The sequence below is a fragment of the Dendrobates tinctorius genome, unplaced genomic scaffold (assembly GCF_039654945.1).
Source record: "Dendrobates tinctorius isolate UK_male_01 unplaced genomic scaffold, ASM3965494v1 ptg000071l, whole genome shotgun sequence".
Taxonomy (NCBI): domain Eukaryota; kingdom Metazoa; phylum Chordata; class Amphibia; order Anura; family Dendrobatidae; genus Dendrobates; species Dendrobates tinctorius.
This window is the reverse complement of record NW_027361739.1, coordinates 557,889-585,579: the sequence shown is the minus strand read 5'-3', so window position 1 is coordinate 585,579 and position 27,691 is coordinate 557,889. Positions and strand designations below refer to the sequence as shown.

The 27,691-nt window shown below is 44.0% G+C and overlaps 1 protein-coding gene across 1 annotated transcript in view; it reads right to left on the bottom strand.

The window, feature by feature from the left end:
• MYO1D (myosin ID) overlaps window positions 1-21,824 on the bottom strand; it is a 107,624-nt gene extending 85,800 nt beyond the window's left edge. Inside the window, exon 1 of the mRNA XM_073582309.1 lies at window positions 20,930-21,824. Coding sequence (XP_073438410.1) covers window positions 20,930-21,024 — 95 coding nt within the window. The 5' untranslated portion in view covers window positions 21,025-21,824. The remainder of the gene's footprint in view (window positions 1-20,929) is intronic.
• Window positions 21,825-27,691: the final 5,867 nt, after the last annotated feature.

Genomic DNA, 27,691 nt, shown 5'->3' with positions numbered 1-27,691 from the left:
TGACTGCTGGTTGATCCGCATATCTTATTCAGTAGTGCACGCCTGAGTTTTTACATATATAATCAGTGCAAAATATATGGGGCCATGTCTGATAAACAAGAGGAGTACAGTGCTCTTTTTAGTGTTGCATCCCCGTAAATCAGATGATACCGGCATGGATGGAGTTATAGTATTACCATTTTGATAATGATCACCTATCCTAATAATTGGACATCAATGTTCAAATCTTAATAATAGCCGTTTAAGGTAGGTGATTTCTCTAGTGAAGAGAATGTAACCTAGGGCTTTTGTTCAGTGATCTTGGCCTCAACTTCCTCCATATTCAGTTACGGTATACATCTGCATTCACCTTCTCCACCTGTGCCCCATAGTGCCCCAGGGGTCTATCACCACCCCTGGGGATGCGTGAAGGAAGAGTTTTTATCCAGAACAGAAGAGATCATGTTTGTAAAATTTCTCCTTTGTGCTCTAAACAGCTGTATAAAACACGACACAGATCTGCAAATCTTATTTTCTTAGAAAATAAAAGTGAGTACAGGTGTTTGGCAACACTTCCATCACTTACAAGAACCCAACAAGTACATTGGAGTCTACGATAATGATCAACTGCGGCACAAATACCTTCTGGCAATAAATCTGCAAAGCTTAGGACCGCTTCAGAAGACAAGATAAAAAGCCTCATTTACAATGGACTAAATGGTAAAAATACGTCCTGAAGATAAATCAGTTACTGTCTAGTAACTTATTGAAGATAGAAATACCTGCTTTTTTTAATGACAATTTGGGTAAGGAAATTGTCTATTTAGAGACAAAAAAAAAAATAGGATGAGTTCACCTGTTCAGGAATCATCCGTATGAAACAAATCCAGTAAACAAACCATTGGATCAATTTCAAACTCATCAAAATGCTTTATACACTTTACAACTGATTTCTTCACTTTGTTTTCAATGACTTAACAAATGGACGCAGCAGCAAACATTTTTTTAGCCAGATCAAAGAGTTCTGCAGACATGCAGAGTGAAGCTCACCAACAAGAGGTTTACACCATAAGGCAACATGCTTTTTTCTCTAATGGTAAATGAAAGTATGATAGTTTCAGTCTAAAACATGACCACCCCAAAATTCAGAGGTGTATCTCTGCTTCCTCCATAGCGATAAAACTGCCACCCATTCGGGTTATCTCTGCACCTCCCACAGCTATGCCACTGCCACACATTTATGTTACCTCTGCACCTTCCATTGCTATGCCACTGCCACACATTTGTTACCTCTTAACCTTCTAAAACTACGCCACTGCCACACATTTGTGTTACCGCTGCACCTTCCAGTTATTCCAATGCCACACATTTGTGTTGCCTCTGTACCTTCAAAAGCTATGCCACTGCCACACATTTATGTTACCTCTGCACCTTGCACAGTTATGCCACTGCCAACATATGTATTCCCTTAGTAAGGCTAAGTTCACACTTGCGTATGGCTGGTCTGCATATGACTGCGTACGTGCTCCCTTATGCTCCGCCTAGTTCCGCATGCGTCCTGCGTTTCCCTGCGTACCTATCTTCAAGATTGGGTACGCAGGGAAATCCGCACGCGGCGTTTTGACGTGCCTGCCGACCGCTTGGGAATGCAACATGTTGCGTTATGAGCGAGCATGCTCGAATATTGAGTAATATGTTAGAGTTCCAGCAGCTGTAATCCCCACATGTGTTGCTGCTGTCTAAGATCCATGAATATTGCTGCCAAGGGGACTCTAACAAATTATTCGAGAATGACCGAGACACTCGGATAACACCCAAGCGTGCTTGGATAACGCAATATTTGAGCACGCTCGCTCATCACTACCTCTAATATATTGATTAAAGTCCAGTTCAATGGATTATGATTTGTGCAATATCATCATTTAAAGAGGACCTTTCACCAAATTTTTCATGTTGAACTGGACACGTTATTTATTTTAATCATTTAAACGGTATATAGCGCCATTAATTTTACAGCGCTTTACAGACATTATTGGCACAGTCCCCGATGGGGCTCACAAACTAAATTCCCTATCAGTATGTCTTTGGAAGGTGGGCGGAAACCGGAGAACCCGGAGGAAGCCCATGCAAACACGGGGAGAACATACAAAATCCTTGCAGATGTTGTCCTCGGTGGGATTTGAACCCAGGAGCCTGCAAGACTGCAATGCTAACCACTGAGCCACCGTGCCGCCCTGACACATGATGTAATAATGGCTGCAGAACGTAATAAAACGTTTTGTTTTTTTTATATCGCCTCTCCATTGCAGAGATATTAGCAATAAAATGCATTGGGCAACAAATAAAAATTAATTTAATTTTGTTTTAATGTTTTCACTGGGGGTGTGTACTTCTTCCTGTAGGATGCTGACCAATCATAAGCAGGCTGCAACAATCAAAAGGAAAAAAAGAACACGCCTCCACCGTATCTTCGAGCAGAGTAAAGCCCACTATACAGTTTAGATAGTTTGTGGCTGAATGTTAATTTTCCCCATCGTTCAGCTTGCAATTATTTTACCCAGCCTCTCTCATACACAGAAGTGCTCAGCTGGCTACATGTTTGTCTGTCTTCTACGAAAGCTGCTGCTAGACTCTTCAGGCAGCAACTAATCTTTAAAAGAACAAAAGGATCCACAGCTCAATACTAGATATGCAAGATCATTATCTACCCCAAAAATCATTTGTTGGATGCCCTATACACCTCAGACTGTTGGCCGAGCTGGTAGATATTGGCAGGTTCTGCCAATTTTAGTCTATCTTGTATGGGAGCCTTAGGGTCTCATTTCACATAGCGACGCACCAGCGATCCCAACAATGATACGACCTGGTAAGGATCGCTGGTGCGTTGCTACATGGTCGCTAGTAAGCTACCAAACAGCCATATCTCTTCAACGACGCAGCAATCCGACGGTGATCCGTATAATGACCTCGGCGGTCGTTGGTGCCTTGTCACACAGCAGCTTTCTGACGACTCACGCTGCGTCCCTGAGTTCTGCGTCGCCAACGAGGTCGCTCGTCGGCGTTAAACACAGCGATGCGCGCTGGCCAGCGGGACACCAACGATGAAAAAATGGCCCAGCACATTCAAGCACGATCAGCGATATCCAGCAGGGGGGCCGGTCGCCGCTATGTGTCACATGTAGCGAGATCTCTGTTGTGTCACAAAATCGGTAACGCTTCAGCGACCTCGCTAGCGATCTCGCTATGTGAGACGGGCCTTTAAAAGAAACCTGTCACCCCCCCAGGGCATTTTTAAAGTTAAAGAGCCACCTTCAGCAGCACTTAGGCTGCATTCTGTGAAGGTGGCTCTTCTGTTTCTGACCCCTAGTAACGCTGAAATATCGACTTTTATAAATAGCTCCTCATACCTGTAATGTGTCCCATAGGTATGGTGTGTCCCCCTGTATCAGCTGCCTACCATTCGTCCATCATGCCTCTGTCCAGTGTCTGGGCGCCGCCTACCATCCGTCCATCATGCCCCTTGTCTTGTGTCTGGGCACCGCCAACCATCCGTCCATCATGATGCCCCTGTGCGTCTCTGCCTCCTCCTGTTTTGAATGTCGGCGCCTCCGCTGTGACAAGAGTCCTCGGGCATGCGCAGTGCGCGCTGCCCGAGAACCGACATCAGGCTATTGCGCCTGCGTGTTGCAGAGGCCCCAGCCCCACAGTGTGTTATGATGTATTCACACTGCGGGGCAGGATCTGGGGCCTCCGCAACACGCAGGCGCAATAGCCTGATGTCGGTTCTCGGGCAGCGCGCACTGCGCATGCCAGAGAACTCTTGTCACAGCGGAGGCGCCGGCATTCAAAACAGGAGGAGGCAGCGACGCACAAGGGCATCATGATGGACGGATGGTGGGCGGTGCCCAGACACAGGACAAAGGCATGATGGACGGATGGTAGGCGGCTGATACAGGGGGACACACCATACCTATGGGACACATTACAGGTATGAGGAGCTATTTGTAAAAGTCGATATTCCAGCGTTACTAGGGGTCAGAAACGGAAGAGCCACCTTCACAGAATGCAGCCTTAGTGCTGCTGAAGGTGGCTCTAACTTAAAAATGCCCTGGGGGGTGACAGGTTCCCTTTAAATCGATGTCAGACTCAACAGTTAAGGGGGTTTTACACATAGCGATATCGCTAGCAATATCGCTAAAACGTCACTGATTTTGTGACGTTATAGCGATATTGCTAGCGATATCGCTATGTGTGATACTTACCTCTGACCGGCTCCCCCGCTGTCCATCGCTGATCACGCGAGATCGGGCGGCTCCATTTCTCGTCGTCTGCTTCCTGCTGGGCTTCCTGCTGTGTGAGACGAGCGACGCGTGGAGGCGGGCGGGAGGACGTCAGGATCGCTGTGTGTGAAAGGTGAGTATCGTCCGCTGCGTCGCTGCTGCATCGCTGTGAGATCTTTCTGTGTGAAAGCTCACTAGCGATCATTTAGCGATGCACCAGCGATCCTGACCGGGTCGGATCGCTGGTCGATCGCTAAATGTAAAAGGGCCTTTAGCGTCTTATCTGCCTGCAGAACAAAAGGATCAGGGATTTGAAACTTCAAAGTCATCCTTATTTTCCCTAACATGATGAAAGTAAGGAGGCCCACATACACATTAAATGGTCAGCATATGGACTTCACAGAGGCGAGAATCCCATCAAGGGTCCACAATTCAGAGCGACTCTGCACTATTGGCTCCTGTTCTGGTGGACTCAAGTCCTTGTTTGGCAAAGATGTCTCAGATAAACTTCTAAAAGACGTCATGAAGATTCCACATGTTCTGTGATAACAAAACTGAGTCAAGTTAAGAACCCAACAGCCGCTTACGGTTTTCCATCCCACGCCTTCAAACATGTTTTTCACTTCTAACTTTTAATATTACTTTAAGCACAAAACTTTCAGATCCCCTTAGGAATAGTCTGGGTTCAGAATAGCATTTCCTGTGGTTTCAATTCTACAATAATAAAATATAAAATGTTATAATGTGAATAACATCTATACCATGACCACAGTACATACTTATCGAACACACTACATACTCCCAGTGGACCAATGACGCCACTTTCATTATCCTCACATAATACTTCCTACTACACATACAGTGACCCATCACACATAACCACCCTAGACCTAATTCTGTACATCCTTTTGTATCTGGACTTTATTCTTTACTTGCCCCCATGCTCTATCCTTGTACCCATTGCAGTTTTTACCACACCATCTTATCTCCTTTACTCTTAAAAAATCCCTACCTTATCCTCTCCCTCTTTCTCCCTTATTAGTTTCGCATCATCCTAATTTGTTAGAATGATTTTCTCTTCGGAAGTTTCATACAGTAATTGTTTTTTCTTTTGTAAAAACAATGTTTCCTTCATATTCCTGTATATATTTTTTCCTCCATACATTCCTTTGAGTATTTAAATTTTATTCTTCTGATTCATTTTCTGTTGCATCAACTCCGTCCTTTTCATCCTACATATATTGTTGACACTGTACAGATGACACGTTTACTCATCGATAATTCTATGTTTATATACCACAGATGTCCCTGATAAAGACCTCACGCAGGTCGAAACGTTGGACGCCATCTGTTCCTTATTCTTGATGCTGGACCTGAAAATAAACCTGCTTTTTTTTTTTTTTTGCAAGCAAAAAATATATCTACAGTAATTTGTGTCAATGCTGTGATTCTCTGTATTTATAATATGAACATCAGTTGTGGCTAGTGATCCACAAAATATACAATTTGGAAGATCATCTATGTATTTGCACATTCGGGTTGTCCATTAATAAGCTGCCAAAGTTCTGTGATGGCCCCACATTGATGATTTACAGATAATAGACGAATAATCCCTATTACATGCTAATTCATTTTTATTCTCAGACAGCAATAATGTAAAATATCTAAGTTGCTCTGCAGCTACTGAAAATAAATAAGCAAATGAGCCAGTCACACAAAAACAGTATATAACGATGTTAGATCTGTGCAGCGCGGTGCTAGGGTTCATTTGCATTGCAAATATTAGTGTCATCTTAATAAGTGTCATGCTCTTACACGTGATGGTGGAGGAGGAAAGGACACACAGGAGCGCTCACTTTGGTTGTGATCCCTATGCCGTCAGCTTATCTCTGAGAAAACAATACGATTGGCAGTCCGAAATCAGACATGCCAAGCTCGACAACTCCCCCGACAGTCAGCTGGCACTCCCAAACACGTTAAGACTGTTGGTCAAACCAAGGCTGGACTGGCCATCTGGCAATTCTGGCAAATGCCAGAAGGGCCTGTAGGGTCGTAGCCTGCCTTGTCCGGTACGTTGTTAACAGTACAGGTGTCCTGAGCACATGGATTCTGTTAAGAGTTGTGATGAAGCAGAAAGTCGCTGATTCCATCACTTACTCCAGGAGGCCACGGCTATCATTAGAAATATTGGTCTTTGTAGTAAATCTTGCTTTCTTTCATCCAGTTTAATATTAGTAATATATCCCATCTGGTACTTGGGGACAGTGACACCATGGGCCTGTGTGATTTTAAATGTCAGGGCTGACTTTTGGTACCAGTCTGTACCTGGGTCAAACCCATCAATATCAACGGGTTCATCAGACATTAGTATAATGTGTGTGGGGACCTTAACCTGAAGACAAGCTGCACAACATATGCTGTCACCTAGCCTTAGCCCAAGTACTCATATATACAGAAGAGCTGTGTCGATATAGGATGCACAGCACACCACAGAGGTACTGTAGTACAGCTGCCGAGTATGGAGCTACACAGTCTCACAGGGTTTCCATAAAGCATAATTTACCAATTGTAACCATATTTATATGGTTCTACTGTCAATTGGAAGGATATAGAGATGATTTTTTTTTGCCCTATTTGTGCCTCTAATAAAACTCTGTACAGACAGTTCAGCTCTGTATATGAAGCGCTACGCCTTCAGAGGAGGGCGAGAAAATGCCTTCATTTGGGATCCTCTGAAGTTTCGCCTTGCTTCCATATTCTGTGGAATGTGCGAGAATTGTTAGACCAGGACCCAACATGAAATGGTCTCTCTCTTATTCCAGGTATTCCCCAAGCAGTGGCTCGTGAGCCACACGCAGCTTGCGAGTCGCTAATATGTTGTTCGCGGCTGTATGCTCAGGCGAATGCTACTCTCTGTATCAGTGGCGACAGTGGGCTTTATCACTTCTTATGGAGGGTAATAAGTGAGTATTATTTTAGAAAGGTCACGCAAGATAATATTACTTGATAAAGCCCATTTGGGGCAAGAGGGGGCACTTGCAGCATTATTACTTTATAATCAGGCACTTGGACTATCATTTCTTTATAAGAGGGCACTAAGGTTGGCTGTTATTACTTTATTAGGGGGAACACTAATAATTAAAACCCTCAAATGGGCAAACAGGGAACTACTACAATTTCTTTGACTGTAATGTGGCTCCCGTCCAGCTCTCAGAACTGAATGTGGCTTTTGTGGTAAGAAAGGTTGGGGAGTCCAGCTGTCATGGCTCAGTGGCAGGATATCCTGGAGCTCCTTCCCTATCCCTCAAGCTAGGGGATGCCCTTGTCTATCCCTGCTCCCAGAAATACTTCTGATGGTGAAGATGCTGGGGCCACGTACATGTGCTCCTCTATCAGCCCTAATCTGTCCCTTCCCCCATCCGGAGGAGTGGGGAGTAGTAGTGTATAAGAATACACCAACCCAAAAAACAAGGGAAGGCGGAGTGGGATAAATGAAAATAGCAACCATACAAATATGCACTCACAAACAAGAGAATGGAACACCAGGGAGTAAAGGAAGGAGAAACAAAATAGGAGAGGATGAGGATGTGCACACAGACAAAACTCCAATCAACAGTCTTCCGAACAACACTCCAAAACACCTCCTCAAACAACCAACTCCTCCACCTCCAGAGCCAGGCAGTATGAACCAACACTGGCAATCCCTGAATGCCAGAGGCAAGCATATATAGCAGAGGGAAGTGGCTAACACTAAACAGATGAGATCAAAGCAGGGAAGCGTCAGAAGCTCATCTGAACAGATTAACCCTTGCACTTTTAGTAAGGAAAGACTCATACAATTTAATATGAAGGTGAAGTGCTTCTAACCAGTGCAGGAATATGTGATATCAGATGCTTTGGTCTTCTGGCCCCTCTCTGTCGCGGTATACCAGTGACACATGCGTTACCCATCATAGAGGGACACAAGACTCAAATAGTTTTTTGGTGAATATAAAAAAGTAATAAATTGTCAATACCAGTTACATTTAGGAATAGAACTTGAGCACACATGGTGTGCCGCAACCATCTCAGGGGTAAAACTATGCAGCCAAACCTCCTTTGATGTTTCCAGCGGTTGTAGAAGTCTTCAAAGATGACTGCACACACGGACTAATACAAGTCACCTTTTGTCATGTCATGGACACTCCCTTATGCAAGTCACATATAGATTAGATGAACGCAGCATTCCAGTACTTGCATTTCATCATTTTGATGACTTTTTTTCTGAAAGGACACAGTGGTATTTAGAAGAGAAGACAATGACACAAGACGTGTCAAATAAACAACGGCGGGAACAACCTCCCATAAGGTAAAACGTGTCATCGATGGAATGAGTAACGCAATCGCATATGGCTCAGTATTGTTTATCTGGGCGTTTAGGATATGAGGAGCTTTAGATAACACATACGGATCTCAACAGGTTTTAATATAAACTTTTACAGGGCTTATAAAACGATGCAATGCTTGGAATTCAGCATCTCCGCTGTTTGCAGGAGATAAAAGAGGCAATAAGTAAAACCTTTGGATCTCATAGGAGCTGCGTAAGTCGTATACATGTAGCTAAGTGACAAGGATGTAATAAAATTGTGGGAGAGAAAATTCACTAAGGGCTTGTTCACACATTGCAATTTTTTCCAGGGACAGTTTTCAAGGGTAAAAACTGTTTTAGAGTGCTAGCAAAGTGAGATTTCTGAAACCTTATGACCATGGAGCTTATTTTTCCCTTGTTGATTTGAACCATGGAATTTTTCATTTTTTTTTTTTTTTCTTAAATCTGCAGCGTGTCAGTCCCTTTTGCATCACATTTCACCTTTCCTAAAGAATGGGAAAAAACACATAAAACGCACAAAAACGTAGTGTTTTTTTTACGCAGCCTTGTTTTTCTAATAACAGTTCTTTTGGATGCAGAAAAATATGGTGAAAATACTCAATGTGTACACATTTCCGAAGGCCTCATTCAGACATGTGTTTTTTTCACGAAAGAGAAAAACTGACCGACCATTTTGATCCGATTTGTTACCAGTTTTTCTCGCGCATGGAGAACAAAAAATACATTGTTTCTCCACTCTCTGCTTTCTGAGAGTCCATGTAAATTGGGCCGCACTCGGATGTCATCCGAGTGAGTTCTGATTTTTTCACAGACCCTTAGATTTGCATTTCAGATTTTGATCCAATACGGGCTGGTCATGGTCCTTGATGTAGGTAATACCCGTTATCTGTTCAATCACATTGCAGTTCATTTCAGATCAATCACATACATTTCTACAGTGAATGGACAATAAAAGATGGTCAAGCCCCTCTGCTGCCCACTTTTCAAACTACGTTTCTACCCTTAGAAGACCAAATTCCATGAAACAGCTTTCGAGGAACATACCTTAAAGGGAATCTGTCACCCTTTTTTTGGACAATCAGCTGCCAGCACCACCATCAGGGGCTTATCTACAGCATTCTGTAATGCTGTAGATAAGCCCTCGATGTAACCTGAAAGATAAGAAAAATGAGTTAGATTGTACTCACCGGGGGGGGCGGTCCCGTCTTAGTTCGATGGTCTGGCGCCTGCGGCACTGCAGTATTCTGCTCTGCCCTCAACAGCAGTGCCCCTGCGCAGGAGCCACAACAGACAGCAAAGAGGAGGACATCACGGTTAGAAGGTGGGAGGTGCCGGACCGGACCACGACACCCATTGGACCAAGACTGGACCCCCCCCCGGTGAGTATAATATAACTCATTTTTCTTATCTTTCAGGTTACATTGGGGGCTTATCTACAGCATTACAGAATGCTGTAGATAATCCCCTGATGGCGGTGCTGGCAGCTGATACTCGAAAAATGGGGTGACAGATTCCCTTTAAAGGGAGCCTGTTAGCACAGAATGACTTCCAAACCAAGCAAAATGTGCTCAACGTATCCTTGTGTGGCCAAACGTATCAGTGCACCTTCCTACTTGGTTCTTGAAAACCCAGATCTGTTAATCAAGGAAAAGGAGGATGGAAAACAAATAGGCAAGCCGGGGCACTGATCTGACCCCATTATTTTGATTTCTTCTGACCGATAGTGAGTAGAACTACAAGAGTTAGCGTATGTGCCCACAATCAGTAAATGCTGCGGGGTGGATGCTGCACGTACTTATGCAGTGTCCAACCCGCAGCGGCCAGATGTTACAGCATAGTGGACGGGATTTCAAGAAATCCCATGTCCCCAGTTTACATACATTTTCTGATTAAGTTAAATGCCCTTTCACACGGGCGAACGCAAACTGTATGGCGACGTTCGATCAGTTTGCATAATGTCGAAGCCAGGCATGTTCACACATGGTGATGATTATTGTCTAGACTCATAAAAGATGCCATCAGCTGATGAACAAGCATTGTACTATGATCAGCCTCCGTAAAGGGATTTTTCCTGACAGCCACAGCACTACCCTTACCTGCGGGATGTATCCGTACAGACAGGAGTAGGGCTGTTTCTGGGGAAAAAAAATACGACAGACCCCTTTTTTTTTTCTAATCCTTAACAACTGCCTTTTGCTTTCACAAAGGAAAGTGTATTATGTCTGCATTATGTCTTCGGAAAATGAAACTCGGACAATACGTCATCCGGCATCCAAAAACAGTAAAGAAACATGGACGATCTTCAAATGGCGCCTATAGGTAACACTGCCCCCTTGTTCTCCGTACTGACTACATGCAACGGGTGTCACTGCCATCCATATCCTTTGTACTGTAGGGGAAGGTCGTTCGATTATCTCACGGATATTGCACAATTCTATATTTAAAGAAAGGAAGAGAAGCGGACCGCTCTTTAAGTAAACATTACAGCTTCCATTAAAAAGGTTTCTGCAGCTCTCAAAGCCGCTCACTCTGTTAAAACTTGCAAGAATAAACAAAAAGTTAAAGAAAATAAGTGAAGTTTTCACAGTGACAATATAAGGTTTGTGTTCTGGTATCGTCATTTCCTATCCGGTTCCTGAGCTCCCAGACATTAAATCACAAGAAAATGCCACTTGGCGTTCACCTATGACTCAGTGCCAAGAGAAAGTAGGGGCAGAAGGGGAGGACTGGCTGAATGAGGAGGAGGAGGACCGAGTCCTGCACATAATTACTAAAAACAAGACCAAACATTCAGATATTGGGATCTGCTTTGGAAAGTTCCTGTGAAATGTGCAGAATAGTCACTTTACAAGGATTATAGTGGGATTGGAAAGCAAACAGCAATACAAAATGATATTTGCATGAGTCAAAGCGAGGTGTGAGGCATATTAGTACAGCATGTGACACGAAGCGAGGGAGAAAAGAAAAGCAGCCTCACACCAATTCTGATACAGTGGGGAAAATAAGTATTTGATACATGGCCGATTTTGCAAGTTTTCCCACCTACAAAGAATGGAAAGGTCTGTCATTTTTATCGTAGGTACACTTCAACTGTGAGAGACAGGATCTAAAAAAAAAAAAAAAAAAAAAAATCCAGAAAATCACATTGTATGATTTTTAAATTATTAAATTCCATTTTATTGCATGTCATACGTATTTGATCACCTACCAACCAGCAAGAATTCTGTCTCTAAGAGACCTGTTAGTTTTTGAAGCCCTCCTACTCTGCACTCATTACCTGTATTATTTGCACCTGTTTGAACTCGTAACCTGTATAAAAGACACCTGCCTACATAATCAATCACACTCCAACCTCTCTACCATGGCCAAGACCAAAGAGCTGTCTAAGGCTAGGTTCACATTAGCGTACCGGGGCTCTGCGGAGGGCAGCGTACTTCCTCCCTGAAGCTCCGCCTACTTCTTCATGTCCTGTGTACCTAATGTTAAAGATAGGTACGCCAGATGCATGCAGAAGTAGGCGGACCTAAACGGAAAAAGTGTGGAAGTAGGCGGAGCTTCAGGGAGGAAGTACGCAGCCCTCCACAGAGCCCCCATACACTAATGTGAAACCAGCCTAAGAACACCAGGGACAAAGTTGTACCCCTGCACAAAGGCAGTTAGGGCTGGCGGAACGCACCAAATTATAAAATAGTAGTAGGTGCGTTCGCAGCCCGGGGTCCACCGTGCAGAGGTGGTACACTGCTGCTAAGTAAAGGCGGAAGTATTAAACGGTGTGGGAAGGTCACAAGTGGGTTAACGTAACCCAGTGTGAACAGCAGCAACTCTGTTAACTCAAAGAGCCGCACTACCGCTGAACATAAATGCCGGAGCCTGTTTAACTCACAGAAAGCGGTCACAGAACCCTGCCCCAAGGACACGAGGTCAGAGTCCCTCTAGACCTTCTGAGCGTGCGGCATTGCAACTGCGGACGCCGGTATGGACGCTGACTTCAGTGTGTAGAGCACGTGCACTTTGGCGTGCCGAGCCACTGATGGAGACCAATGCCTGTCACTGACTCTGACCTACCTACACCTAAGCCTGGGCGCTTAACAGGCTTGGCTGCACAACACATGCGTACCAAGGGTAGGGGTTCTTAATGAGTCATTCACCAGAGACATTCATACATGCATACGACACACACTCTTGATAGTCAGCTAATGCAGTCTATACTAGCGCATGGCCGAGCGGCCATGCGAACCTTTTATAGCCGCGTGCTTCCGGGACCTTCCTGGCCTTTCGGATGGACGAATCCTAGCTGGAGAAGGACCAGAGCACGTGATCTTCGATCTCCAATGGGAGATCACACCACAGGCATGCTCAGTGGACCGCAAAGAGGACTTAGTCCCTGGAGAGACTCGCTGCTAGGCAGCCTGCATTGGTAAAGGTGGACCAGAGGTGGCAGCAGCAAGCATGCCCACAGTGAGGGTCTGAGCAGAGCGCTGGGAACGACATGTCTGCTGAGCTGGCTCCTCTGCTGCCGAAGGAGAATGGGAGACCACTGAGTGCAAGGCTCGGGATTTCTGATGTGCAGCGGCAGAAACCCGACGCCTAACAAAGGCTGGGATGGGCTACAGGACAATAGACCAACAGCTTGGTGAGAAGGCAACAACTGTTGGCACAATTACTAGACAATGGAAGAAGCACAAGATGACTGTCAATCTTCTTTAGTCCGGGTCTCCATGCAAGATCTCGCCTCGTGGGTTAAGGATGATTCTGAGAAAGCTCAGGAATCAGCCTCGAACTACACGGGAGGACCAGGTCAATGACCTGAAGAGTGCTGGGAATTCAGTTTCAAACATTACTATTAGTAACTACACTACAACGTCATGGATTAAAATACTGCAGGGCACACAAGGTCCCCCTGCTCACACCAGAACATATCTTGGCCGGTTTGAAGTTCGCCAATGACCATCCAGATGATCCAGAGGAAGCATGGGAGAAGGTCATGTGTCAGATGAGACCAAAATAGAAATTTTTGGGATCAACTTCAGTTGCTGTGTTTGGGGGAAGAAGAAAGATGAGTACAACCACAAGAACACCATCCCAACCATTAAGTATGGTGGAGGAAACATTATACTTTGTGGATGCTTTTCTGCACCGTGTTGAAGGGAGGATGGATAGGGTCATGTATAGCAAGATTTTGAGCAGCAACCTCCTTCCCTCAGTAACAGCATTGAAGATGGGTCATTGCTGGGTCTTCCAAAATACATATATGTATACATATATAAATGTTGTCTCTGTCCATATATATTTGGACAGAGACAACATTTTTCTAATTTTGGTTCTAGACATTACCACAATGAATTTTAAACAAAACAATTCAGATTCAGTTGAAGTTCAGACTTTCAGCTTTCATTTGAGGGTATCCACATTTAAATTGGATGAAGGGTTTAGGAGTTTCAGCTCCTTAACATGTGCCACCCTGTTTTTAAAGGGACCAAAAGTAATTGGACAATTGACTCCAAGGCTATTTCATGGACAGGTGTGGGCAATCCCTTCGTTATGTAATTTTCAATTAAGCAGATAAAAGGCCTGGAGTTGATTTGAGGTGTGGTGCTTGCATTTGGAAGGTTTTGCTGTGAAGGAAACAAGCGGTCAAAGGAGCTGTCCATGCAGGTGAAACAAGCCATCCTTAAGCTGCAAAAACAGAAAAAACCCATCCAAGAAATTGCTACAACATTAGGAGTGGCAAAGTCTACAGTTTGGTACATCCTGAGAAAGAAAGAAAGCACTGGTGAACTCATCAATGCAAAAAGACCTGGGTGCCCACGGAAGACAACAATGGTGGATGATCGCAGAATAATCTCCATGGTGAAGAGAAACCCCTTCACAACAGCCAACCAAGTGAACAACACTCTCCAGGAGGTAGGCGTATCAATATCCAAATCTACCATAAAGAGAAGACTGCATGAAAGTAAATACAGAGGGTTCACTGCACGGTGCAAGCCACTCATGGGCATGAAGAATAAAAAGGCTAGACTGGATTTTGCTAAAAAAACATCTAGAAAAGCCAGCACAGTTCTGGAAGAACATTCTTTGGACACCAAGATCAACCTCTACCAGAATGATGGAATGAGAAAAGTATGGCAAAGGCGTGGTACAGCTCATGATCCAAAGCATACCACATCATCTGTAAAACACGGCGGAGGCAGTGTGATGGCTTGGGCATGCATGGCTGCCAGTGGCACTGGGTCACTAGTGTTTATTGATGATGTGACACAGGACAGAAGCAGCCGAATTCTGAGGTATTCAGAGCCATACTGTGTGCTAAGATCCAGCCAAACTGATTGGTCGTCGTTTCATACTACAGATGGACAATGACCCAAAACATAAAGCCAAAGCAACCCAGGAGTTTATTAAAGCAAAGAAGTGGAATATTCTTGAATGGCCAAGTCAGTCACCTGATCTCAACCCAATTGAGCATGCATTTCACTTGTTAAAGACTAAACTTCAGACAGAAAGGCCCACAAACAGCAACTGAAAACCACCGCAGTGAAGGCCTGGCAGAGCATCAAAAAGGAGGAATCACAGCGTCTGGTGATGTCCATGAGTTCAAGACTTCAGGCAGTCATTGCCAACAAAGGGTTTTCAACCAAGTACTAGAAATGAACATTTTATTTACAATTATTTAATCTGTCCAATTACTTTTGGTCCCTTTAAAAACAGGGTGGCACATGTTAAGGAGCTGAAACTCCTAAACCCTTCATCCAATTTTAATGTGGATACCCTCAAATGAAAGCTGAAAGTCTGAACTTCAACTGCATCTGAATTGTTTTGTTTAAAATTCATTGTGGTAATGTCTAGAACCAAAATTAGAAAAATGTTGTCTCTGTCCAAATATATATGGACCTAACTGTAACAATGACATGAAAAACACAGCCAGGGTAACTAAGGAGTGGCTCTGTAAGAAGCATTTCAAGGTCCTGCAGTGGCCTAGCCAGTCTCCAGACCTGAACCCAATAGAAAATCTTTGGAGGGAGCTGAAACTCTGTTGCCCAGTGACAGCCCCAAAATGTGAAAGGTTTGAACAAGATCTGTATGGAGGAGTGGGCCAAAATCCCTGCTGCATTGTGTGCAAACCTAGTCAAGAACTACAGGAAACATCTGACCTCTGTAATTGCAAGCAGAGGTTTCTGTACCAAATATTAAGTTCTGATTTTCTATTGTATCAAATACTCATTTCATGCAATAAAATGCAAATTAATTATGTAAAAATCGTACAATGTGATTTTTCTGGATTTTTTTTTGAAGTGTATATAGCGTGCATGATGTAACATAGATGCATATGTTGATCACGCGATCTTCCAAAATTTCTCCGCCACTCTTCACATGTGACTACTGAGTAGACCCCCCCCCCCCCTTAGAAGGTCATTGCCTACCAAGTTACCATAGGACTAACAGATAAGGGCAGCTTTATATGACACGGCTTGTGTTTGCAGAAGGATTAAAAAAAAAATTAATTGGGCAGATACATTGTATTAGATTCCAGTTTCATGGGTGGGTTGATCTAAGGTCCGTCTCATATGATATGTGCTCTCCTAAGAATCTGCTGCAGGTTATGAACCCCCTTCACATTAGGATCGCACATATCGAGCACTCTCCATTGAGCGCTGCTTTGGAGTTTGCATTTGAATCCCCGACAAACAGAATTCCAATGGAAACCCCGATAGCAGCCTGACCATAAAAGGAGTTGTCCCCTTTCAGATAATTGTTGTCACCATGTGAAGTCTAAAAAAAAACCCCTACACATCACAAACATGCTTTACTAGCTATCTCCAGGTCCAGCGCTGGGACAAACTGCACCCACAGACCAAGATCATCTGAAAGAGGAAAATCCTTTTAACTATGGACCCCACCTGGCCTCCAGCCCAACAGTGTCCGTCTTCTTCAGACATGCACAATAGCTTTGCCAGACCATGAGCGCTCAGTAGAGAGGTCATATATGTGTGAACCTAGTCCTAAAGGAAAAAAAAAAAAGTTAGCCAAATTTGACTATCTTACGTGTACTGGTGGTCTTCTGACACTCTTCCCAACAGATGATGTTGAGGAAAAGAAGGATAGGTAGGGGGGAATTTCAGGCAAGATAAGTAGCTGCCTGGCAGAGACTTATGTCCCCATACATTTTAGATGAAAATTGGCTGAACTCATCAATTTTGGTGGGATTGATCGATCATCTGATGAAATGGAGGCGTCCCGATTTTCCCCCGAAGGTCGGGGTCAGACTTGAGAGAAACTCGGACGAGTCTCGCACGTCAATACCCGGCACTGCCATCGGCACTCGGATCGGAGCGTTCAGCTGTATGTATTTCTACGCAGCCGTGCACGCTCCGGTCCTGAGTGCCTGAGTCAGTGTCGAGTATTGACGTGCCAGACTCGTCCGAGTTTCTCGCATGTCTGACCCTGGCCAAAAGGAGATAGTGGGAAAGAGGATTGGAGAATTGGAATTTCACTGCCATATCCTTTTGCTCTCAGTGGAGGGAATCAGCTGCTAGATGTGGCTCACGGCATCTTTCTCCTCTCTCCCCATTGAACACACACGAATGTTTGGCCAAGTCGAGTGCTGAGGTGCATGGGGACCAGAAGATCTAGTCTACTAAAAGAATATTCATCTGACACCTCTTTCATGTGCACAGCCAGCCTTACAATACTCATTCAGAACCCATGCATGCATTTGTATGGCAGGGTGGGTCGGACGGAATGGCTGCTGGAGGAACAAGCTATTGAAGGCAAATGGACATTTTTAGAAAAGTTCACAAAGGCCAAAAACAGGCTTAAGCTATGTGCAGGGAAAACTGGAAAAGTGGTATCATGATGAGCAACGGGGAGGTGCCTGATGACAGCATGACAGCACACAAAGGAAATGTATCACATACAGTTTATATTTTTACTAAGCAGATACTGTGACAATAAGATGACTACTGAAGAGGGGTTTCTACAGGACAAGTCAACGATAAGGCTAAACAGCAGCTAATGACATAGAAATATAAAAAAAATCCAGAATTTATTGAAAAAAAATACGTTAACATAACTTGATATAAAATGTAGGCAATTTTTCGCCTGCTCTTCAACTGTAGCAAAACAACATCTCTCAGCAGATCCTGCAGCAATCAGGTCAAGATGGGAGTTAATAATAATTCACTATGTTGCAAAAATGTCAACTATTTAAGCAATTCCTCTCTGTTATCAACCATTTGAACCTGGGCAACATCCAATGCACTGGAAAAAAATATCTTCTACATAATAACAACTGTCTAACATCTGTCACATCTGTACAACAGACTGTCAGTAGGAGCCCCTGAATATAGTAGCAAACCATATATACACAACCTCCACATTTTGACCAAGCCACTCATAATAAAAATGGTAAATGTGTATTTATGCCGCAGATTTTGGCCCAACCTGATTAGTATTGATAAGGCTGAAGCTGCATAGTTGGGGATGGTGGTCTCTTTCCAGAAGTAGTGGTGCTTTGAAGCCTTGGGATCGAGGCTAGCATCAAAGATACAGGAGGTGGAGGAAGATCTATCAAAAGTTGCGCAAAGGAAAAGTAGGCACAGCAATTATTTCCATCTACCATTTTCCATTGATTTCTATGGACACTTACTCCACTTTGTACAACTTTTGATAAATCTCCCACACAACGTAGCCCCAGCCTAAACATCATCACTTATAGTTATTTCAATAGAATATCTATACATTTACCAAGATGATGCCTGTCCAGTGATGCTCTTACTCAGTGTTAGGCTGGTTTCACATTAGCGCTTTTGTGCGCACGTCATGTTAAACATAGGTGCGCAGTGCGCATGCGCACCTATGCTTAACATGACGTGCGCATGGTCTTGCGCACACTTGCGTTTTCGTGCGCATGCGTTTTTTTGTCTTTCGCGCCAGGCGCAAAATGCTGCATTTTTTGGTCCGCCCTGGCTCGTCAAAAAAGCGCATGTGCACGCTTGCACACGGAATGCGCAAAAACACATTGAAGTCTATGGGAACGCATGCGTGCGCATGGTCTTGCACACGCTTGCATTTTTTTGTGTATGCGTTTTTGAGGTAAACAAGTCTGGAATGTTCTCTAGACAATGGAAAAAATGTCACACCTAAAAACGCATGTGCATAAAAAACGCAAACGCATGCAAAAACGCATGTAAAACTCAAGCAACGCTGCGTTTTTTGACGCATCAGCGTACGCATGACGCTAAAAAAACGCGCGTCTGTTTTGCGTTTTTCATGCGCCCGATGCGCTGCGCAAAAAGACGCTAATGTGAAACTAGCCTTAAGGCCCTTTTACATTTAGCGATGCACCAGTGATCCGACGAGCGATCCGACCCGGTCAGGATCGCTGGTGCATCGCTAAATGATCGCTAGTGAGCTTTCACACAGAAAGATCTCACAGCGATGCAGCAGCGACGCAGCGCACGATACTCACCTTTCACACACAGCGATCCTGGCGTCCTCCCGCCCGCCTCCACACGTCGCTCGTCATCACAGCAGGAAGCCCCAGCAGGAAGCTGACGACGAGAAATGGAGCCGGACATTCTCGCGCGATCAGCGATGGACAGCGGGGGAGCCGGTCGTTGGTAAGTATCACACATAGCAATATCGCTAGCAATATCGCTATAACGTCACAAAACCGGTGACGTTTTAGCGATATTGCTAGCGATATCGCTTAGTGTAAAACCCCCTTTAGACTGGGATGCCAAAGGACCACCAGTAACATTGACTCTGGGTTCCCATTGTTCGGTTACATGCAAATATTACATTACATTCATTCACAAATATTCTTCTAGGCAATAATATACTTGATAGTCTGTTAATTCAATGTTTAGATGCTGCCTGTATATGTATATAGTGAATCATGTGTTCATATAGGTGTGTGCGGGGCCCACCGAGAGATTCACCTGTTCCCCCGTGGGCCAGTCCGAGCCTGCTATCTCAACACAGGTGAAAAATCTACATTATGGTGGTGTCATTGATGCATAGCATTGCACCTGTAGCATAGTTGTGGATTTGTTTGCTAAACATAGGTGTGCCTAGCGATGGCTCTAGAGTAACAATCATCCTCTGTGCATTATAATTTTATTACTACTTTTATTGTGATCCCTTATTTTTCTTTTTGTGTAGCATAAAGAAAAATTGCTATCTGGAAACCATTAACAAGGTGATGTTATCAGATGCACGCCATCCTTATTTTATATTGGATGGTCGTCGAGTGCTGAAGAGATGTAGAAAAAAAAAGTAAGGCCGGTTTCAAACAAGGGTGTGTAAAATTACCCATTTTTTGTCCTGAAATAAGTGACATTTTTACATCTATGTTATGTTTTGCTTGTCCGGTTTTTATATTTGTGTAACATCTTATGTCTGTTTTGTACCTCTGTGTGCTATCCTATGACTTTTTTACCTCCGTGTGCCTTTCTATGTCTGTTTTTTACCTCCGTGTGCTCTCCGTACGTCTGTTTTTTACCTACTTATGCCAGCCGTGCCAGCATAGTGACTATGCGTGCGTAGTCGCCTGCGGATCACCCGCGGACACTGACATGCGGTCCTGTCAATTTCTCTTGCGGAGATGCGAGTCTCCATAACACAAATTTTACCAATAGAAATGTATCACGGTTCAGTGATCACATGCGGATTCACCTGCGTTCAATAGAAGGCAGCGCTTTGGAAGCAGTGAACATGCGCTGTGTACAAAGCGCTGCTAGTTCCGGATCATGGGAACGTACCTTAAAGGATCCGTGAAAAACGCATGACATATGAGTGACAACCTGTAGTTGATTAGTCTTTTGAGCACTTTTTGACTTATAATGGTTGATTCTGATGTGGAATACGAACCAAAGTAGTGCATGTTGCAATTTTTTATAAGTAGACCATCGGTCCATCCATTAGAACGTTCATGAGAACTTCCACACTGATTTACACTAGTCCGTGTGTTGTCCATATATCAGTTTTGCATACAGACAGCAAACGGACATTTAATGCGCTCATGTGAACAATCCCTTATACTTATCTTCCATCCCCTGAGAAGCCCATGATAATGCTTCCCTAGTCCTCCTCTGGTCTCTGAAGATTTGCAGCAGCACCACCAAATTCACCGGTAAGTTAGGAACTGGCTGCAGTGGTCTTGGTCAACACGACCCATCACTACTGGACTTGGTAAACCACGGTGGTAAGGGACCATAAGGGGATTGATACGATATTAAATCCCATATTACTAAAAGTGACAGGTCACAGAATGTGAAGTAAGGGCGCATGCAGGTGCACTTACCTGAGTTTCAGATTGTCCATAAATTCTGGTAACGTGACAGAGTCCATTAGAACAAAGTCTGCTTTGCCATACTGCAAGCCTTCTTGTTCTGCCATGATGGGCCACCACAAGCAATTCTGCCCAATTCAATTGCAGGTTTTAAAACTATATCCAAAAGTGACACAATCAGCGCACAACTATACAAAAGTAACACAAATAGACAATTACACAATATAGGACACCGGTGCACCCTGCCTGCAGGAGTACAGGCTGTCTCTGTCACACCCAAATTGTAGGGTCATTCCAGGTGTGTGATCCGCAAGTGCAAAATGCCTCTGAGATGTAGAAGATGTCTCTGATGTCTCCTTCAGGAGATTATACGCTTCTTGGAAATCTGAAGAAAAATCCCCTAGTAAAATGCTCTCTAAGGAATTTCTGGAGAAAGGAAGTTTTGGGAGATCACACAAGTAATACAGAGAGCTAGGTGGGATGTCTCCTCAAAAGTCTTCTCAGTGCAAGATGTGGGTCTTCTTCATTAAAGGTCTCGGTGCAAGAAGGGATGATGTCTGGATCAGTGCAGGTAAGGGGTCTCAGGAGAGGTCACTTCTGGACAGCTGCTGTCACTTCCAATAGGGGGAAGCAGTCTTTTGTGTCTCCCCTGTGTAAGCTGCTGATCAAACTCCTGTCCATCCATAGAGAGACCAGGAAGAGTGTGTGGGAGAGGTGAGAGGAGGAGAAAGGGGAGAGGTGGAGAAAAGGGAGGCTTCAGAGGTAAGGGATGCAGGGAGGGGAAAGGGAAGGAGAGGCAGACCGAGTGAGTGGAAAGGTGAGGTCTAGGGGAGGGCAGACAGAGGAGAGGGTGGGATAGTATGACAGCAGCTATTGAAATAGGAGGGGGAGGTAAGGGGAGGAAGTGAGGGAGGGCTGGAAAGGAAGAAAAAGAAGTAGCAAAATGGGCAGTGAGTGAAAGCAAACAGAGAGGAGAGTTAAGAGGGGCAGCATGGGGCCAACCCTGGCATAGGTGGAAAGATGGTAACAGGTGAGCACAATGCAGGCGACTGACGGAGGAGTTCCGTGGAAGGAGAGTGCCTGACCATATGGCACAGATAGCTGTGGAGTTCTGTTCTAATGAAGACTAAAACCCTCAGACATGGAGTGCTTCTTCTAATCCGTGTATTAGTAGGGAAACTATAATGGCCTCTCACTGATAGATACAATGATTCACTCCTTTCATGGATAAAATGTTACTTTGTGTCTGATCCTATAGCTAACCACATGAGTGCTCTGAACTTATAAGGGTGCATACTAAAACCCTATGTGCCAAATTAATCTAGGCATCTATACCTATACCTATTTTAGATTATTTTTACCGTTTCATTTTCTTAATTTAGTTTTCCTTTCCACTTCACTCTATTTGAAGCAGAGTAACCAATTTATTTACTTATGTATTTATTTGACATAAAGTTGCTCACTCTCAAAACATCCCCCTCCCTCTCTCAGTTCAGGAACACAGAGAAGCGAGTTGTAACTGTAAAAAATCTACCATAGGCATAAACAAAAATGAAACATAGGGTTTTAGTAAATTATAAGCGCGTGTGCACACAGGACTCTTTGCCGTAAACCTGCTGTGGAATAATTGCAGAGTATCCGTGAAGATATCCACAGCATACATTCACATTCTATCTTGCCGGTCTATATACACTGCAGATTTTCTAAGGCTTGCCTTCCTGATTTGGATCCCACCCTCAGATCAGATAAAAATCAGACATGTCTGTGTTCTTTTAAGTGGGCCTCTCTGTCCAAGGGGAAAAAAGCTAAGATACGTGTGAATGGCACCACAGGTACGAGTGCTATCCGTGAAAATCGGATGTGTGAACGAGCTCTGAGGTTCCAATGATTGATTTTTGTGCATTAAGTCACAGGATGCAAGAATCTGATCACACTGTGTTCTTGGCAGCTCCATTTCACCTGTATAGCTTACATGGCAGTAATGCAGTCCACAAGTCCTACAATTCAATCGTCACGCACACCTCAGCTGTATTGTATTCATGCGGACACTGCAGCCTGAACCAGCATATTCCATTCTGCTAGCAGGTGCTCCCCTATTTTGCAACACCATCTTCATGTCAGGCTATCCTATTCCTCAGTTACCTTTTGCAGTAGGACTACATGTCACAGCACTTTACTCAATGATTTTGGCTATTACACCGGTCACATGTCCAAAGTTCACTATATCGCTGCGCAATACAAGTGAAAGGGTCACGTTCTGACATGGAGGGTATTGCGACTGTAACAAGCAAGTCACAAAAATCCAAATTGGCAGGACTTCTGCTGACTTGCTTGCTGCAGTCCCCTCAGGATTGTAATGTGATGCCCTTGTATTGGGCTGAGATGTAGTAGTGATACCTAGCGAATTTGGATCAAGCAACAAGTTTCGCAAAGTCGCCGTGCAGCCCGATCATTTATGGGATACCCTAGTTCTGAAGCACAGACATGGCTCGTTGTCACCATAAATGTAAAAATGGAATGCCTCCACACGCCTTTCTTAACCTAGGCCATTGAGCCCAGAAGTAAATAGAGTAATGTAATCTGTGATGTGTTTGGCACCTGTTTCCCGGAGTTAGGCTATGGTCACATGTTCAGTATTTGGTCAGTTTTTTACCTCCGTATGTGTAAGCCAAAACCGGGAGTGGAACGGTCAGAGGAAAAGTATAATAGAAAAATGTCACCACTTCTGTATTTATCACCCTCTCCTGGTTTTGGCTTACACATACTGACCAAATACTGAACATGTGACTGTAGCCTAAAGCTGCTTTCACACATCCGGCTTTTTGAATCTGGCGCCGTGCGGCAAAAAGCCGTAGGGGCGGATCTGGCATGTGCCGGAGACACCGGATACCTGTGTGGCCGGATACGGTGGCGCCCACATTTAAAAGAACAGCGCAAGACTCAGTGTTCGCGCATGCGCTGTGAGAAAAACCGGTCCGGCGCTGTCAAAAAACGTTGTAGCGAACGTTTTTTGCAGACGCCGGACGGCTACTTCCTGCCATATCCGGCAAAAACCGGATGCGCCGCATACCAATCCGGCACGGTGTGGCGACAATACAACTCTATGGGAGAAAACCGGATCCAGTGCCGGATCCGGTTGTTCCAAATTTCGCCGCATCGTGCCGGATTAAAAAAGCCGAAAGTGTGAAAGCAGCCTTAGGGTGTGTGCACACGTTGTGGAATCTGCTGCGGAATTTTCTGCGCAGATTTGTATAAATCTGCAGGGGAAAACCGCAGGTCTAAAGACCTGCGGTTCTCCCCTGCGGTTTGACACCTGTCATCGAGCAGGTGCCAAACCGCTGCGGAATCCGCACAAAGAATTGACATGCTGCGGATTTAAATCCTTCACTGTGGGCATTGCGTTTTTCACTATGCATAGACTAAAAGGGTACTGTACAACGCAGTAGAAACTGCTGCGGATCTGCAGTGCCAAATCCGCTGCGGATCCGCAGCAGAATCCGCAACGTATGCACATACCCTTAGGCTGGGGCTACACGGTGACTTTGGCCATGACACAGGGTTGCGCCACTGCTACGTTGCAGCATAATGCAAATTGGGGCACAAAAAGTAGACCCAGTTGCATTTTTTTTTTTTTTTTTGCAACTTGATTGTTGGGGTATCTTAGGGAGGCACAGTGCACCCCGATTCACCTGCATGTTGCTGCGACGTAGCAGCGTCCAAATTCGCCATGTGGCTCGTGCAGACGACCATAAAATTCAGATGAGTGCTATTTGTCGTTTTGTCACATGGCACTTGTTCCCATGTTATTCAAAGAGGACGTGCGCATGTCAGTTTTTCATTTTCCTTGGACAGATATTTGAATCGCACTCAGTCATTGAAGTCTATAGGTACGTGGAAAACATCGGACCGCACTCAGATGACGTCCGAGCGCAATCCGATTTTTCACAGACAAGGTGGAAAATTTTTTTTAATCTTTTTTGTTCTCCGAGAAAATTAGATCACACTCTGATCATCATCAAACTCTAATCAGAGTCTAATCAGAGTATATTTAGTATAATCAGCACAATTTTCTAGGCTGAGAGAAAATCTGTGGTGTGACCCTGGCCTTAGGGTCACAATCCAGAAGGCAGACAGGAATTTTGTGTTAGAGTTGTAGATCAGGTACATCAGCCCCATCAACTTTCTTAGACTTAGGCTATGTGCACACGGTGCGGATCTGCAGCATTTCTGTCCCTGCGGGGCCGCAGCCTGCGTTGTACAGTACCATTGTTTGCAATGGTAAAACCAAAAATGCTGTGCACATGCTGCGGGTTACGATCCGCAGCATGTCAATTCTTTGTGTGGATTCCGCTGCGGTTTCACACCTTCACCATTATAGAGGTGTGAAACCGCAGGCTAATCCACAGGTCTTTTGACCTGAGATTTTACCTGCGGATTTTTACAAATCCGCAGGACCAAAATCTACGTGTGCACCTCCTTACCTAATCTGGCTTTGCTGTTATTCCATATGATCTTAGTATATGCTCTCTATAATGTTTTGAAGTCGATGCTTGGAGCACAAATACTGTAGATCTAATCTGAGATAGATACAAGAATCTGGGTAATATATCCATTTTAAGCATATTTATGTACCCAAACCATGAAAGAAGCTTCTTTCCACGTCTCTGTAGACCCCTGTAGTGGAAGGCAATTAAAACAAAAAGCTGGTGATGCAACTTTTTTTTTTAATTCTTCTTGAAGGAGTGGCAAGGAGTTGCAGTACCAAGATGCATATAAGGGACCGGAGTGTATGGCTGCGTGTGTTTCTATGCAGCTGAGCGCTCCTGTCCCGAGTGCCGGCAGCAGTGCCGGGTATTCAGTAGCGAGACTCGTGCGAGTTTCTCGCAAGTATGACCTCGGCCTAATTTTTATGGTTTCTGTTTTAGGAAAACTAACTTAACATATTAATAAAAAAAAAAAAAAAATAGAAATGCCCTATTTGGTATCCGAGCATAAGGTGTCATTCAGATTTCCTTTTTTTCACACATATATGCTGTTTTTTTTACAGACAGGCATGTCCAATTTTGCTCTGAGTCATGGATCAAACTCATCAATGCAAATCCACCACCACACGCTGATGGCATCCTAGGGCTGCCCCTTTTTCACTGGCAGTTTGCTTGAAGAAGCTGATGAAACCTTCATCAGGTTTTTATTTTTTCTCTCCATATGATAAAAACTGATAATATACTGATGGTAAAGCCCCTTCAAAACTGACACTTGGACTAATCACTGATGAAAATCTGATCTATCACTGTGATGAAAATTATTCCCTAAGTACAAGAAAAAAACAGGTGTGTGACAAAGTCCTTAGTACATGATATCTCTTGCTCCGGAGGACACAACTCATTCTTATATAATGGAAAGTCCACTGGTTCCTATAGGAATTATGCAGTAATGCAGGACTTGTCACTATTCCCATCATGTCTGTTTTAGTGAATACTTATGCTCCCCATAAAATTTTCATGTTTCTCTGTTATTCCAACGTTTTAAATAAATTAACAATTGGGTGTCCCTACACTGCCAGAGACGCTTCCGCAAATGGCAACATCCCGTTGTCGATGTATTCATTCACTTTTAGGATGAGTAACATAGGAATGAAATGATGTAGAGTTATATGAAAAGCTGATCCAGAGCGGTTATTAGTTTGAAACCACAGAAGTATTTCTATCCATCATTGAGACAAGGGCTCTCCAGCCATTGCAAAACTACAACTTCCAGCATGCCCGTAGTATAAAAAAAAAAAAACCTTGAATGGCAACCATGTACAGTTAGGTCCATATATATTTGGACACAGACGACATTTTTCTAATTTTGGTTGTACACATCACCACAATGAATTTTAAACAAAACAATTCAGATGCAGTTGAAGTTCAGACTTTCAGCTTTCATTTGAGGGTATCCACATTAAAATTGGATGAAGGGTTTAGAAGTTTCAACTCCTTAACATGTGCCACCCTGTTTTTAAAGGGACCAAAAGTAATTGGACAGATTAAATAATTGTAAATAAAATGTTCATTTCTAGTACTTGGTTGAAAACCCTTTGTTGGCAATGACTGCCTGAAGTCTTGAACTCATGGACATCACCAGACGCTGTTTCCTCCTTTTTGATGCTCTGCTAGGCCTTCACTGCGGTGGTTTTCAGTTGCTGTTTGTTTGTGGGCCTTTCTGTCTGAAGTTTAGTCTTTAACAAGTGAAATGCATGCTCAATTGGGTTGAGATCAGGTGACTGACTTGGCCATTCAAGAATATTCCACTTCTTTGCTTTAATAAACTCCTGGGATGCTTTGGCTTTATGTTTTGGGTCATTGTCCATCTGTAGTATGAAACGACGACCAATCAGTTTGGCTGCATTTGGCTGGATCTGAGCACCCAGTATGGTTCTGAATATATCAGAATTCATTCGGCTGCTTCTGTCCTGTGTCACATCATCAATAAACACTAGTGACCCAGTGCCACTGGCAGCCATGCATGCCCAAGCCATCACACTGCCTCTGCCATGTTTTACAGATGATGTGGTATGGTTTCCATCATTCTGGTAGAGGTTGATCTTGGTTTCATCTGTCCAAAGAATGTTCTTCCAGAACTGTGCTGGCTTTTTTAGATGTTTTTTAGCAAAGTCCAGTCTAGCCTTTTGATTCTTGATGCTTATGAGTGGCTTGCACTGTGCAGTGAACCCTCTGTATTTACTTTCATTCAGTCTTCTCTTTATGGTAGATTTGGATATTGATACGCCTT